The 12,091-nt window shown below is 37.0% G+C and overlaps 1 protein-coding gene across 1 annotated transcript in view; it reads left to right on the forward strand.

Moving 5' to 3' along the window:
• The window catches only part of CCDC30 (coiled-coil domain containing 30), a gene marked incomplete at both ends in the record, with an annotated part of 78,037 nt that overhangs the window by 34,272 nt on the left and 31,674 nt on the right, over window positions 1–12,091 (forward strand). The window contains one exon of the mRNA XM_079698213.1: window positions 8,614–8,776. Within this exon, the coding sequence (XP_079554339.1) occupies window positions 8,614–8,776 (163 nt within the window). The remainder of the gene's footprint in view (window positions 1–8,613; window positions 8,777–12,091) is intronic.

The following is a 12,091-nucleotide window of genomic DNA, read 5'->3' on the forward strand; positions in this document are numbered from 1 at the left end:
AATTAAAAAACAAACAAACAGAGATGAACAATACAATAACTGAAATGAAAAATACACTAGAAGGAATCAATAGCAGAATAACTGAGGCAGAAGAATGGATAAGTGACCTGGAAGACAGAACGGTGGAATTCACTGCCATGGAACAGAATAAAGAAAAAAAATGCAAAGAAATGAAAACAGCCTAAGAGACCTCTTGGACATTAAATGCAACAACCTTCACATTATAAGGGTCCCAGCAGGAGAAGAGAGAGAGAAAGGACCCGAGAAAATATTTGAAGAGATTATAGTCAAAAACTTCCATAACATGGGAAAAGAAATAGACACCCAGGTCCAGGAAGTGCAGAGAGTCCCAGGCAGGATAAACCCAAAGAGAAACACGCCGAGACACATAGTAATCAAACTGACAAAAATGAAAGACAAAGAAAAATTATTGGAAGCAACAAGGGAAAAATGACAAATAGCATACAAAGGAACTCCCAAAAGGTTAACAGCTGATTTCTTAGCAGAAACTGTACAAGTCAGAAGGGAGTGGCACAATATATTTAAAGTGATGAAAGGGAAGAACCTACAACCAAGATTACTATACCTGACAAAGATCTCATTCAGATTCGAAGGAGAAATCAAAAGCTTTACAAACAAGTAAAAGCTAAGAGAATTCAGCACCACCAAACCAGCTCTACAACAAATGCTAAAGGAACTTCTCTATGTGGGAAACATAAGAGAAGAAAAGGACCTACAAAAAACAACCCATAACAATTAAGAAAATGGTACTAGGAACATACATATCGATAATTACCTTAAACGTGAATGGATTAAATGCTCCAAAAGACACAGGCTCGCTGAATGGGTACAAAACCAAGACCTATATATATGCTGTCTACAAGAGACCCACTTCAGACCTAGGAACACATACAGACTGAAAGTGAGGGGATGGAAAAAGATATTCCATGCAAATGGAAATCAAAAGAAAGCTGGAGTAGCAATACTCATATCAGATAAAACAGACTTTAAAATAAAGAATGTTACAAGAGACAAGGGAGAACACTAGCTAATGATCAAGGGATCAATCCAAGAAGAAGATATAACAATTATAAATATATATGCACCCAACATAGGAGCACCTCAACATAAGGCAACTGCTAACAGCTATAAAGAGGAAATCGACAGTAAGAAAATAATAGTAGGGGACTTTAACACCTCACCTACACCAATGGACAGATCATCCGAACAGAAAATTAATAAGGAATCACAATCTTTAAATGACACAATAGACCACATAGATTTAATTGATATTTATTGGACATTCCACCCAAAAAACAGCAATTACACTTTCTTCTCAAGTGCACATGGAACATTCTCCAGGAAAGGTCACATCTTGGGTCACAAATGAAGCCTTGGTAAATTTAAGAAAATTGAAGTCACATCAAGCGTCTTTTCTGACCACAATGCTACGAGATTAGAAATCAGTTACGGGGGGGAAAAACATAAAAAACACAAACACATGGAGGCTAAACAATACACTGCTTAATAACCAAGAGGTCACGGAAGAAATCAAAGGGGAAATCAAAAAATACTTAGAGACAAATTACAACAAAAACACAATGATCCAAAACCTATGGGATGCAGCAAAAGCAGTTCTAAGAGGGAAGTTTATAGCAATACAAGCCTACCTGAAGAAACAAGAAAAATCTCAAATAAACAATCTAACGTTATGCCTAAAGGAAATAGTGAAAGAAAAACAAACAAAACCCAAAGTTAGCAGAAGGAAAGAAGTCATAACGATCAGATCAGAAATACATGAAAAAGAAAGGAAGAAAGCAATAGCAAAGATCAATAAAACTAAAATTTGTTCTTTGAGAAGATAAACAAAATTGATAAACCTTTAGCCAGACTCATCAAGAATGAAAGGGAGAAGACTCAAATCTATAGAATTAGTAATGAAAAAGGAGAAGTAACAACTGACACTGCACAAATACAAAGAATCATGAGAGATTACTATAAGCAACTATATGCCAATAAAATGGACAACCTGGAAGAAATGGACAAATTTTTAGAAAAGCACAACCTTCTGAGATGGAACCAGGCAGAAACTGAAAATATAAACAGACCAATCACAAGCATTGAAATTGAGACTGCGATTAAATATCTTCCAACAAACATAAGCCCAGGATCAAATGACTTCACAGGCGAATTCTATCAAACATTTAGAGAAGAGCTAACACCTATCCTTCGCCAACTCTTCCAAAATACAGCAGAGGGAGGAACACTCCCAAACTCATTCTATGAGGCCACCATCACCCAGATACCTAAACCAGACAAAGATGTCACAAGGAAAGAAAACTACAGGCCAATATCACTGATAAACATAGATGCAAAATTCCTCAACAAAATACTAGCGAACAGAATCCAACAGCACATTAAAAGTATCGTACAGCATGATCAAGTGGGGTTTATCCCAGGAATGCAAGGATTCTTCAATATACAGAAATCAATGAATGTGATAAATCATATTAACAAACTGAAAGAGAAAAACCATATGATGATTTCAATAGATGCAGAAAAAGCTTTCGACAAAATTCAACACCAATTTATGATTAAAACCTTCGAGAAAGTAGGGATAAAGGGAACTTACCTCAACATAATAAAGGCCATATATGACAAACCCACAGCCAACATCATTCTCAATGGTTAAAAACTGAAACCATTTCCACTAAGATCAGGAACAAGACAAGGTTGCCCACTCTCTCCTCTGTTATTCAACATAGTTTTGGAAATTTGAGCCACAGCAATCAGAGAAGAAAAAGAAATAAAAGGAATCCAAATTGGAAAAGGAGAAGTAAAGCTGTCACTGTTTGCACATGACATGATACTATACATACAGAATTCTAAAGACACTACTAAAAAATGACTAGAGCTAATCAATGAATTTGGTAAAGTAGCAGGATACAAAATTAATGCATAGAAATCTGTTGCGTTCCTATACACTAACGATGAAAAATCTGAAAGAGAAATTAAAGAAACAATCCCATTTACCATTGCAACAAAAAGAATAAAATACCTAGGAATAAACCTACCTAAGGAGACAAAAGACCTGTATGCAGAAAACTATAAGACACTGATGAAAGAAATTAAAGATGATACAAACAGATGGAGAGATATACCATGTTCTTGCATTAGAAGAATCAACATTGTGAGAATGACTCTACTACCCAAAGCAATCTACAGATTCAATGCAATACCTATGAAACTATCAATGGCATTTATCACAGAACTAGAACAAAACATTTCACAATTTGTATGGGAACACAAAAGACCCGGAATAGCCAAAGCAATCTTGAGAAAGAAAAACGGAGCTGGAGGAATCAGGCTCCCTGACTTCAGACTATACTATAAAGCTACAGTAATCAAGAGAATATGGTACTGGCACAAAAAGAGAAATATAGATCAATGGAACAGGATAGAAAGCCCAGAGAAAAACCCATGCACCTATTGTCAACTAACCTATGACAAAGGAGGCAAGGATATACAGTGGAGAAAAGACAGTCTCTTGAATAAGTGGTGCTGGGAAAACTGGACAGCTACATGTAAAAGAATGAAATTAGAACACTCCCTAACACCATACACAAAAATAAACTCAAAATGGATTGAAGACTTAAATGTAAGACCAGACACTATAAAACTCTTAGAAGAAAACATAGGAAGAGCTCTCTTTGACATAAATCACAGCAAAATCTTTTTTGATCTACCTCCTAAAGAAAGGGAAATAAAAACAAAAATAAACAAATGGGACCTAATGAAACTTTGAAGCTTTTGCAGAGCAAAGGAAACTACAAACAAGACGAAAAGACAGCCCTCAGAATGGGAGAAAATATTTGCAAACTAATCAATGGTGAAAGGATTAATCTCCAAAATATATAAACAGCTCATGCAGCTCAATATTAAAAACAACAAACAACCCAATCAAGAAAGGTCAGAAGACCTAAATAGACATTTCTCCAAAAAAGACATACAGATGGCCAAGAAGCACATGAAAAGCTGCTCAACATCACTAATTATTAGAGAAATGAAAATCAAAACTACAATGAGGTATCACCTCACACCAGTTAGAATGGGCGTCATCAGAAAATCTACAGACAACAGATGCTGGAGAGGGTGTGGAGAAAAGGGAACCCTCTTGCATGGTTGGTGGGAATGTAAATTGATACAGCCACTATGGAGAACAGTATGGAGGTTCCCTAAGAAACTAAAAATAGAATTACTATATGACCCAGCAATCCCACTACTGGGCATATACCCAGAGAAAACCATAATTCAAAAAGACACATGCACCCCAGTGTTCATTGCAGCACTATTTACAATAGCCAGGTCAGGGATGCACCCTAAATACCCATCAACAGACGAATGGATAAAGATGTGGTACATATATACAATGGAATATTACTCAGCCATAACAAGGAACGAAATTGGGTCATCTGTAGAGACGTGATTGGATCTAGAGACTGTCATACAGAGTAAAGTAAGTCAGAAAGAGAAAAACAGATACCATATATTAAAGCATATATGTGGAACCTAGAAAAATGATACAAATGGACTGGTTTGCAGGGCAGAAATAGAGACACAGATGTAGAGAACAAACATATGGACACCAAGGGGGGAAAGTGGTAGGGAGTGGTGGTGTGATGAATTGGGAGATTGGGATTGACAAATATACACTAATATGTATAAAATGGATAACTAATAAGAAAAGAAAAAGAAATATGTAGAAGAAATATGTGAACTAAGTATAGGAAAATGAAATATGGAGGGAAGTTATTTTCCACAACAAAGGAGACTATCTACTACACATTGTTTTGTAACCTGTGGAAAGCAACCCCAATTTAGATATTTATGTTGTAACTTATTTTTTCACTTAAAATAGTATAATCTGTTTACCTGCCATTAAATCTTCTTCTAGAACATTATTTTAATAACATGCCATAATTTACTTACTCAGTCCTTTATTGTTGGACATCTACGTTTTTCCCAGTTTCTTGCTATAGGAAAGAATAACATAATATATACCTCCTAGCCAAATTTTTACACATATCCTTTATTTCCTTGGGATAAATTCCAGCAAGTATAATATAATATAACTGCCTATCATAAAATTTCAAATATTGAAGAGCTATATAAAATAAAAGGCATACGTTCTTCAGAATTTTACCCTTCAGCAATAACCACTTTAAGTGGTTGCTATATATTTCTCATATTTTTTTCTATGTTTATGCATATATTTTTATTCTAGTTTTATTTTCTTTTAAGTTGAATCATTTTACTCTATTGCTTTGGAATTTGCATTTTTAACCTAACAATATAACATGGACATCTTATTAGCCACTTAGTAGCTGCATCACCTTGGGCAAGTTTCTTATCCTCTGTGCCTGTCCACGCCTACCTCATAGCATCAGTGTGTGGATTGGATGAGTTATAGCAGTTGGCTTGTATCAGTGTCTGGCACATACTAAGCACTGTATCAGTCAGGGTTCAAACAAAGAAGTAAAACCAGTAGGAGTCATATATGTTTATCAATAATAAGAGATTTGTTACAGAGAGCTGGTCTTATACAGTTGTGGGAACAGGTTACACAGTCTGTAAGGCTGTCATCTTTGTTTCTTATGCTGGAACTCGAAGTCTGCAGGGCAACCAGTCAGGAAGTGAAAATGGATATAAAGTGAGGGAGAGCTGGAACCCATGAGCACAAGCTGAACCACAGAGGCTGGCCTAGAACCCAGGTCAGTTTCACTACCTCCAACCTTGATAAAGTAGGGAGAAGCTGGTCCCCCTCATCAAGGAGCTAAAAAGACCTGGCCCAGGAGATGGAGAAGATGAAGGAAGATGAGAGGGAAGGTGGAGCAGTTGCAGACCCAGCTGTCACCTCAAGCCACGGTGAGCAGCAGATAAGCATCAACAGTATGAGCTGCAGAAGCACCTGCTCTGACTTTCCAAGTGTAAAAATGCTTCACTTCCACCCTCCAAATCTTGTGCAAATAGATCTCTTGTAGCCCACTCTAACCAGAAACATACATGGAAGGAATTCCTAGCCAAGTTGACACATTTTACAAAGCCACTACTACCAAGATGTTATTATGGTTGTTATTTCTATGTTCGATGTTACTGTTGTCAAAATCATCATCTTCTTCTCTTCAGCGAAGTGGAATATTCATTTTGGCTAGAAAAAAAAATGTTTGGGGATAAGGGAAGTGGCAAAAAAAAAAAAAAAAGAGGCTAGAAAGGTAAGGTAGGCTTAGTCATGCTGAGCCTAACTAGCCACATTATGGAGTTTGCACTTGTTCGTGGGTGAGATTGGTCTATAGTTTTCCTTTCTTGTGTCTTTATCTGGTTTTGCTCTTAGGGTATGCTGGCCTCATAGAATTAGTTAGGAAGTGTCCCCTCTTCTTCAATTTTTCTGGAAGAGATTGTAGAGAACTGGTATCATTTCTTCCTTAAATATTTGGTAGAATTCACCATCTAGGCCTAGTGCTATATTTTTTGGAAGGCTATGAATTATTGATTCAGTTTCTGTAATAGATATAGGCCAGTTCAGATTATCTATTTCTCCTTGTGTAAATTTTAGTAGATTGCATCTTTCAAGGAATTGGTCCATTTTATCTGTTATCCAATTTGTGGGTATAGAGTTGTTCATACTATCCCTCTATTGTCCTTTTAATGTCCATAGGATCAGTAGTGATGATGATGATCCTGCTTTCATTTCTATTATTAGTAATTTGTGTGTTCTCTACCCTGGCTAGAGGTTTATCCATTTTATTGAGTTTTTCAAAGAACCAGCTTTGGTTTTATGGTTCTTCTCTACTGTTTTCCTGTTTTCAGTTTTATTGATTTCTCCTCTAATCTTTATTATTTCTTTTCTTCTGCTTTATTTAGGCTTATATCAGTCTTCTTTCTCTAGTTTCCTAAAGTAGAAGCTTAGATTATTGATTTTCAATCTTTCTTCTTTTATAATATTTGCATTTAATGCTGTAAGTTTCTCTCCAAGCACTGCTTTTGCCACATCCCACAAATTTTGTAAGTTGTGTTTTCATTTTCATGTAAAATACACGTAGTTTAAAATAATTTTAAGATTTGTCTTTGACACATGTGTTGTTTTGATAGAAGTATGTTTGTTTAATTTCCAAATATTTTGTGATTTTCCACCTTTCTGTTATGGATTTATAGTTTCATAATATTTTAAACAGTTGTATAGCATTTTGGTACATAGATATATCATAATTTATATTAAATGTTTTTTAGACTTTTTGCTGTTATAAAACAATTTTTTAAAATATTTTATTTATTTATTTATTTGGTTGTGCTGCGTCTTAGTTGCAGCAGGCAGCCTCCTTAGCTGCAGCTTGCCGACTGCTTAGTTGTGGCATGCAAACTCTTAGTTGCAGCATGCATGTGGGATCTAGTTCCCTGACTAGGGATCAAACCCGGGCCCCCTGCATTGGGAGCATGGAGACTTAACCACTGTGCCACCAGGGAAGTCCCTAAAATAATTTTATAATTAATATCCTGACACATAAGACTTGTGACTATAACAAAGTATGAGAAGTGTTATACTAAGGAAGGTTTAGGATGCTCAGATAACACATAGCAGGGACACTTAATTTGGTCTAGGAAGCTCGAGAAAGCCTTCCTGAAAGAAAGCTATTTAAGCTGAGAGTCAAGTAGTTGTTATGGGAAAACTAAGTGGAAAATATCAGGCAAAGGAAGGCCTGGAAGAGGAGGATAGGGAAAAGGTTGGAGTTGCAGGGGAGGAATAAATGTGGAGAATGACTTGTTTCAGGAAGTGAAAAAGTGCATTTTGCCTGGAACAAAATGTTTGAGGGTAGAGGAAGTGGCAAGAAAATGAGGCTAGAAAGGTAAGCTAGCTAACAAACCATATTAAAGGAATTCCCCCACTGCTGAGAGCCCGGGTGGGTTCAGTCCCTGGTCGGGGAACTAAGATCCCAAAATCCAAAAAAAGAATTTTTACTTTATCTTAAGAGTAAAGGAGAATGCTACAGCAGTGTTAACACGTGTGCATTAGTATCAATAGTGTTTGTAACTAACAACCCTATATTAAAGCAAGAAGATGATGGGATTCAACTCGTAAAGCACTGAGAACAAGTACAAAGAATATAGAATCCCGGGGACTTCCCTGAGGGTCCAGTGGTTAAGACTCCTCGCTTCCACTGCAGGGGGCATGGGTTTGATTGCTGGGCATGGCCAAAAAAAAAAAAAAGAAAGAAAGAATAAAGAATTGGGAATTAGAGCCCTACCTCCAACTTTTCCTAGCCGTGTGACCTGGAGCAAGTTCATTAAACCTGTCTGTGCCACAGCTTCCTCTGGTAAATAAGGAAAATTATTTCTTCTTCATAGGGTGGTTTTCAGGAGTGAGAGAGAAAACTAAGAAAAGCTTCTGTCACAAAGGAGTTTCCTTTGATGTTGGTCCCTTTATCTTATGGACACCTACCTTACCTCAGTGAACCAAAAAAAAATCCCCTGTGCCCAGTATAACAATTTTAGGTCGAAGAGTTTCTTTTGCAGAGCTTTGCAATTCAGTGTGGTTTAATGTACATTAATTGCCCTCAGGAAACTCCTAGATCAGAATATGAATGAGCTACAAAAGCAATTGAAAATCTTAAAGGATAAAGAGAATCAACTGGAAATGACCAGTTCTCAGCAACAATCCAGAATTCAGCAACAAGAGGCCCAACTTAAACAACTGGAAAATGAAAAAAGAAAATCTGATGAGGTAAGAAAGCAAATAGGTATGCTTCTGTTTCCCTATTTCCTTAGACCTAATTGATAGCTAATAACAGCTAATAATTATTGAATGCCTAGCACTTTACCCATTAAGTTTAGTCAGGATTCAGTCAGGAAAGCAGAATCTACTCTAGGTATTGCAAGCAAGAAGGAATTTAACATGGAGAAGAACATGCTTACAGAACTGTTGGAAGGGAGAGGTAGGGGTGAGTAGAAGGTTGCCAGTTTTCAATAAATCCAGAAGTTCAGAAATCACAGGGAAACCAACTCCTGCAGCACCAAAGTGGGAGATTTGCAGGAACTCTCCCTGAAGTCCTTACAAAAGTCTCATCTGCTGTCTTCCCATTCATCTACCTGGTAGTGTTACCCGGATACTGAGCCAAAAGATACAGCCAAGCCAAAGAACAGGAGAAGGAAGGATTTGTTACTTGCAGCAAGTAAGAACACTAGGGCTCTCTCCCAAAGCAGTGTCTCCTTGAACAGCAAAATTGGGGAAGTTTTAAGCTAAGGGTACATGCATATTCATGAAGGAGCTTGCGCAGAGGAGAATTCAGCATAGAATTGGGGCAAAGGTCCATAGAGTCCAAGCTTTAGTTGATTGAAGTCATGAGGGTCAACATCATCATTCTGTCCTCCACCTAGGTGGGGGTCTTACTTCCTGTAGAACTCAAAGATGTGTATCAGATTGTTATGTATATCCACTGAGGAGGAACTAGGACTAGATTTATCGCTGAACTATTGTTTCTTGACTGCTCTTCCTTTGTTCTTACATTTCCTCACTCCCCTTAAGATCATTAATTACTGAGACCTGTTCAAGGGCAAGCATCGTGGCCAGGCTTAGATCACAAAATGGATTAGGCCAAAAGTGGCTTCTGTCAAGAAAGCCATGCCTGGTTCTTTCTCCAGAGGCCCCCTACCATATCTGCTTCCAGTAGTGCTAGAGGAGAACAGTGGCTTTTCCTGTGTTTTCCCCCATGCTTTCCAAACTGTGTGCAGCTGCCTTTCATTTGCAGAAACCAAACTGGAACTCTGCTGTCAAGGGAGTTTGGGAAATGTTTTCAGACTTCCAACCTTGCAGCACAGGGGACAGTTTAGAAAAATAGGGGCCCTGGTAAGCAATGTAACAGTCCACTTTGTATAGTCAGCTTCCAAACAAACCTTTTACCCAATATTTAACCTTAAAAACAATAAGAAGAATAGTATGCTTTAGAAGCAAGAACAACTACAATTCTTCAGCCTGTGGAAGGAAAACCACATTCACAGAAAGATAGACAAAATGAAAAGGCAGAGGACTTTATACCAGATGAAGGAACAAGATAAAACCCCAGAAAAACAACTAAATGAAGTGGATAAAGACAACCTTCCAGAAAAAGAATTCAGAATAATGATAGTGAAGATGATCCAGGACCTCAGAAAAAGAATGGAGGCAAAGATCGAGAAGATGCAAGAAATGTTTAACAAAGACCTAGAAGAATTAAAGAACAAACACCTAGAAGAATTAAAAAACAAACAAACAGAGATGAACAATACAATAACTGAAATGAAAAATACACTAGAAGGAATCAATAGCAGAATAACTGAGGCAGAAGAATGGATAAGTGACCTGGAAGACAGAATGGTGGAATTCACTGCCATGGAACAGAATAAAGAAAAAAGAATGAAAAGAAATGAAGACAGCCTGAGAGACCTCTGGGACAACATTAAATGCAACAACATTCACATTATAGGGGTCTCAGAAGGAGAAGAGAGGAGAAAGGACCCAAGAAAATATTTGAAGAGATTATAGTCAAAAACTTTCATAACATGGGAAAGGAAATAGCTACCCAAGTCCAGCAAACACAGAGAGTCCCAGGCAAGATAAACCCAAGGAGAAACACACCGAGACACATAGTAATCAAACTGACAAAAATGAAAGACAAAGAAAAATTATTGGAAATAACAAGGGAAAAATGACAAATAGCATACAAGGGAACTCCCAAAAGGTTAACAGCTGATTTCTCAGCAGAAACTCTACAAGCCAGAAGGGAGTGGCACAATATATTTAAAGTGATGAAAGGGAAGAACCTACAACCAAGATTACTATACCTGACAAGGATCTCATTCAGATTTGAGGGAGAAATCAAAAGCTTTACAGATAAGCAAAAGCTAAGAGGATTCAGCACCACCAAACCAGCTCTACAACAAATGCTAAAGGAACTCCTCTAAGTGGGAAACACAAGAGAAGAAAATGACATACAAAAAAAAAAGCCCATAACAATTAAGAAAATGGTACTAGGAACATACATATCGATAATTACCTTAAACGTGAATGGATTAAATGCTCCAACCAAAAGACACAGGCTTGCTGAATGGATACAAAAACAAGACCCATATATATGCTGTCTACAAGAGACCCACTTCAGACCTAGGGACACATACAGACTGAAAGTGAGGGGATGGAAAAAGATATCCCATGCAAATGGAAATCAAAAGAAAGCTGGAGTAGCAATACTCATATCAGATAAAATAGACTTTAAAATAAGGAATGTTACAAGAGACAAGGAAGGACACTACATAATATCAAGGGATCAATCCAAGAAGAAGATATAACAATTATATATGCACCCAACATAGGAGCTCCTCAATACATAAGGCAACTGCTAACAGCTATAAAAGAGGAAATCGACAGTAAGAAAATAATAGTAGGGGACTTTAACACCTCACCTACACCAATGGACAGATCACCGAGACAGAAAATTAATAAGGAAACACAACCTTTAAATGACACAACAGACCAGATAGATTTAATTGATATTTATAGGACATTCTATCCAAAACCAGCAGATTACACTTTCTTCTCAAGGGCACACGGAACATTCTCCAGGATAGATCACATCCTGGGTCACAAATCAAGCCTCGGTAAACTTAAGAAAATCGAAATCATATCAAGCATCTTTTCTGAGCACAATGCTATGAAATTAGAAATCAATTACAGGAAAAAAAATTAAAAACACAAACACATGGAGGCTAAACAATACGTTACTAAATAACCAAGAGATCACTGAAGAAATCAAAGAGGAAATCAAAGAATACTTAGAGACAAATGACAACAAAAACACAATGATCCAAAACCTATGGGATACTGCAAAAGCAGTTCTAAGAGGGAAGTTTTTAGCAATACAAGCCTACCTCAAGAAACGAGAAAAATCTCAAATAAACAATCTAACCTTACACCTAAAGGAACTAGAGAAAGAAGAGCAAACAAAACCCAAAGTTAGTAGAAGGAAAGAAATCATAAAGATCAGAGCAGAAATAAATGAAATAG

This window comes from Hyperoodon ampullatus, assembly GCF_949752795.1.
Source record: "Hyperoodon ampullatus genome assembly, chromosome: 2".
Classification (NCBI taxonomy): Eukaryota; Metazoa; Chordata; class Mammalia; order Artiodactyla; family Ziphiidae; genus Hyperoodon; species Hyperoodon ampullatus.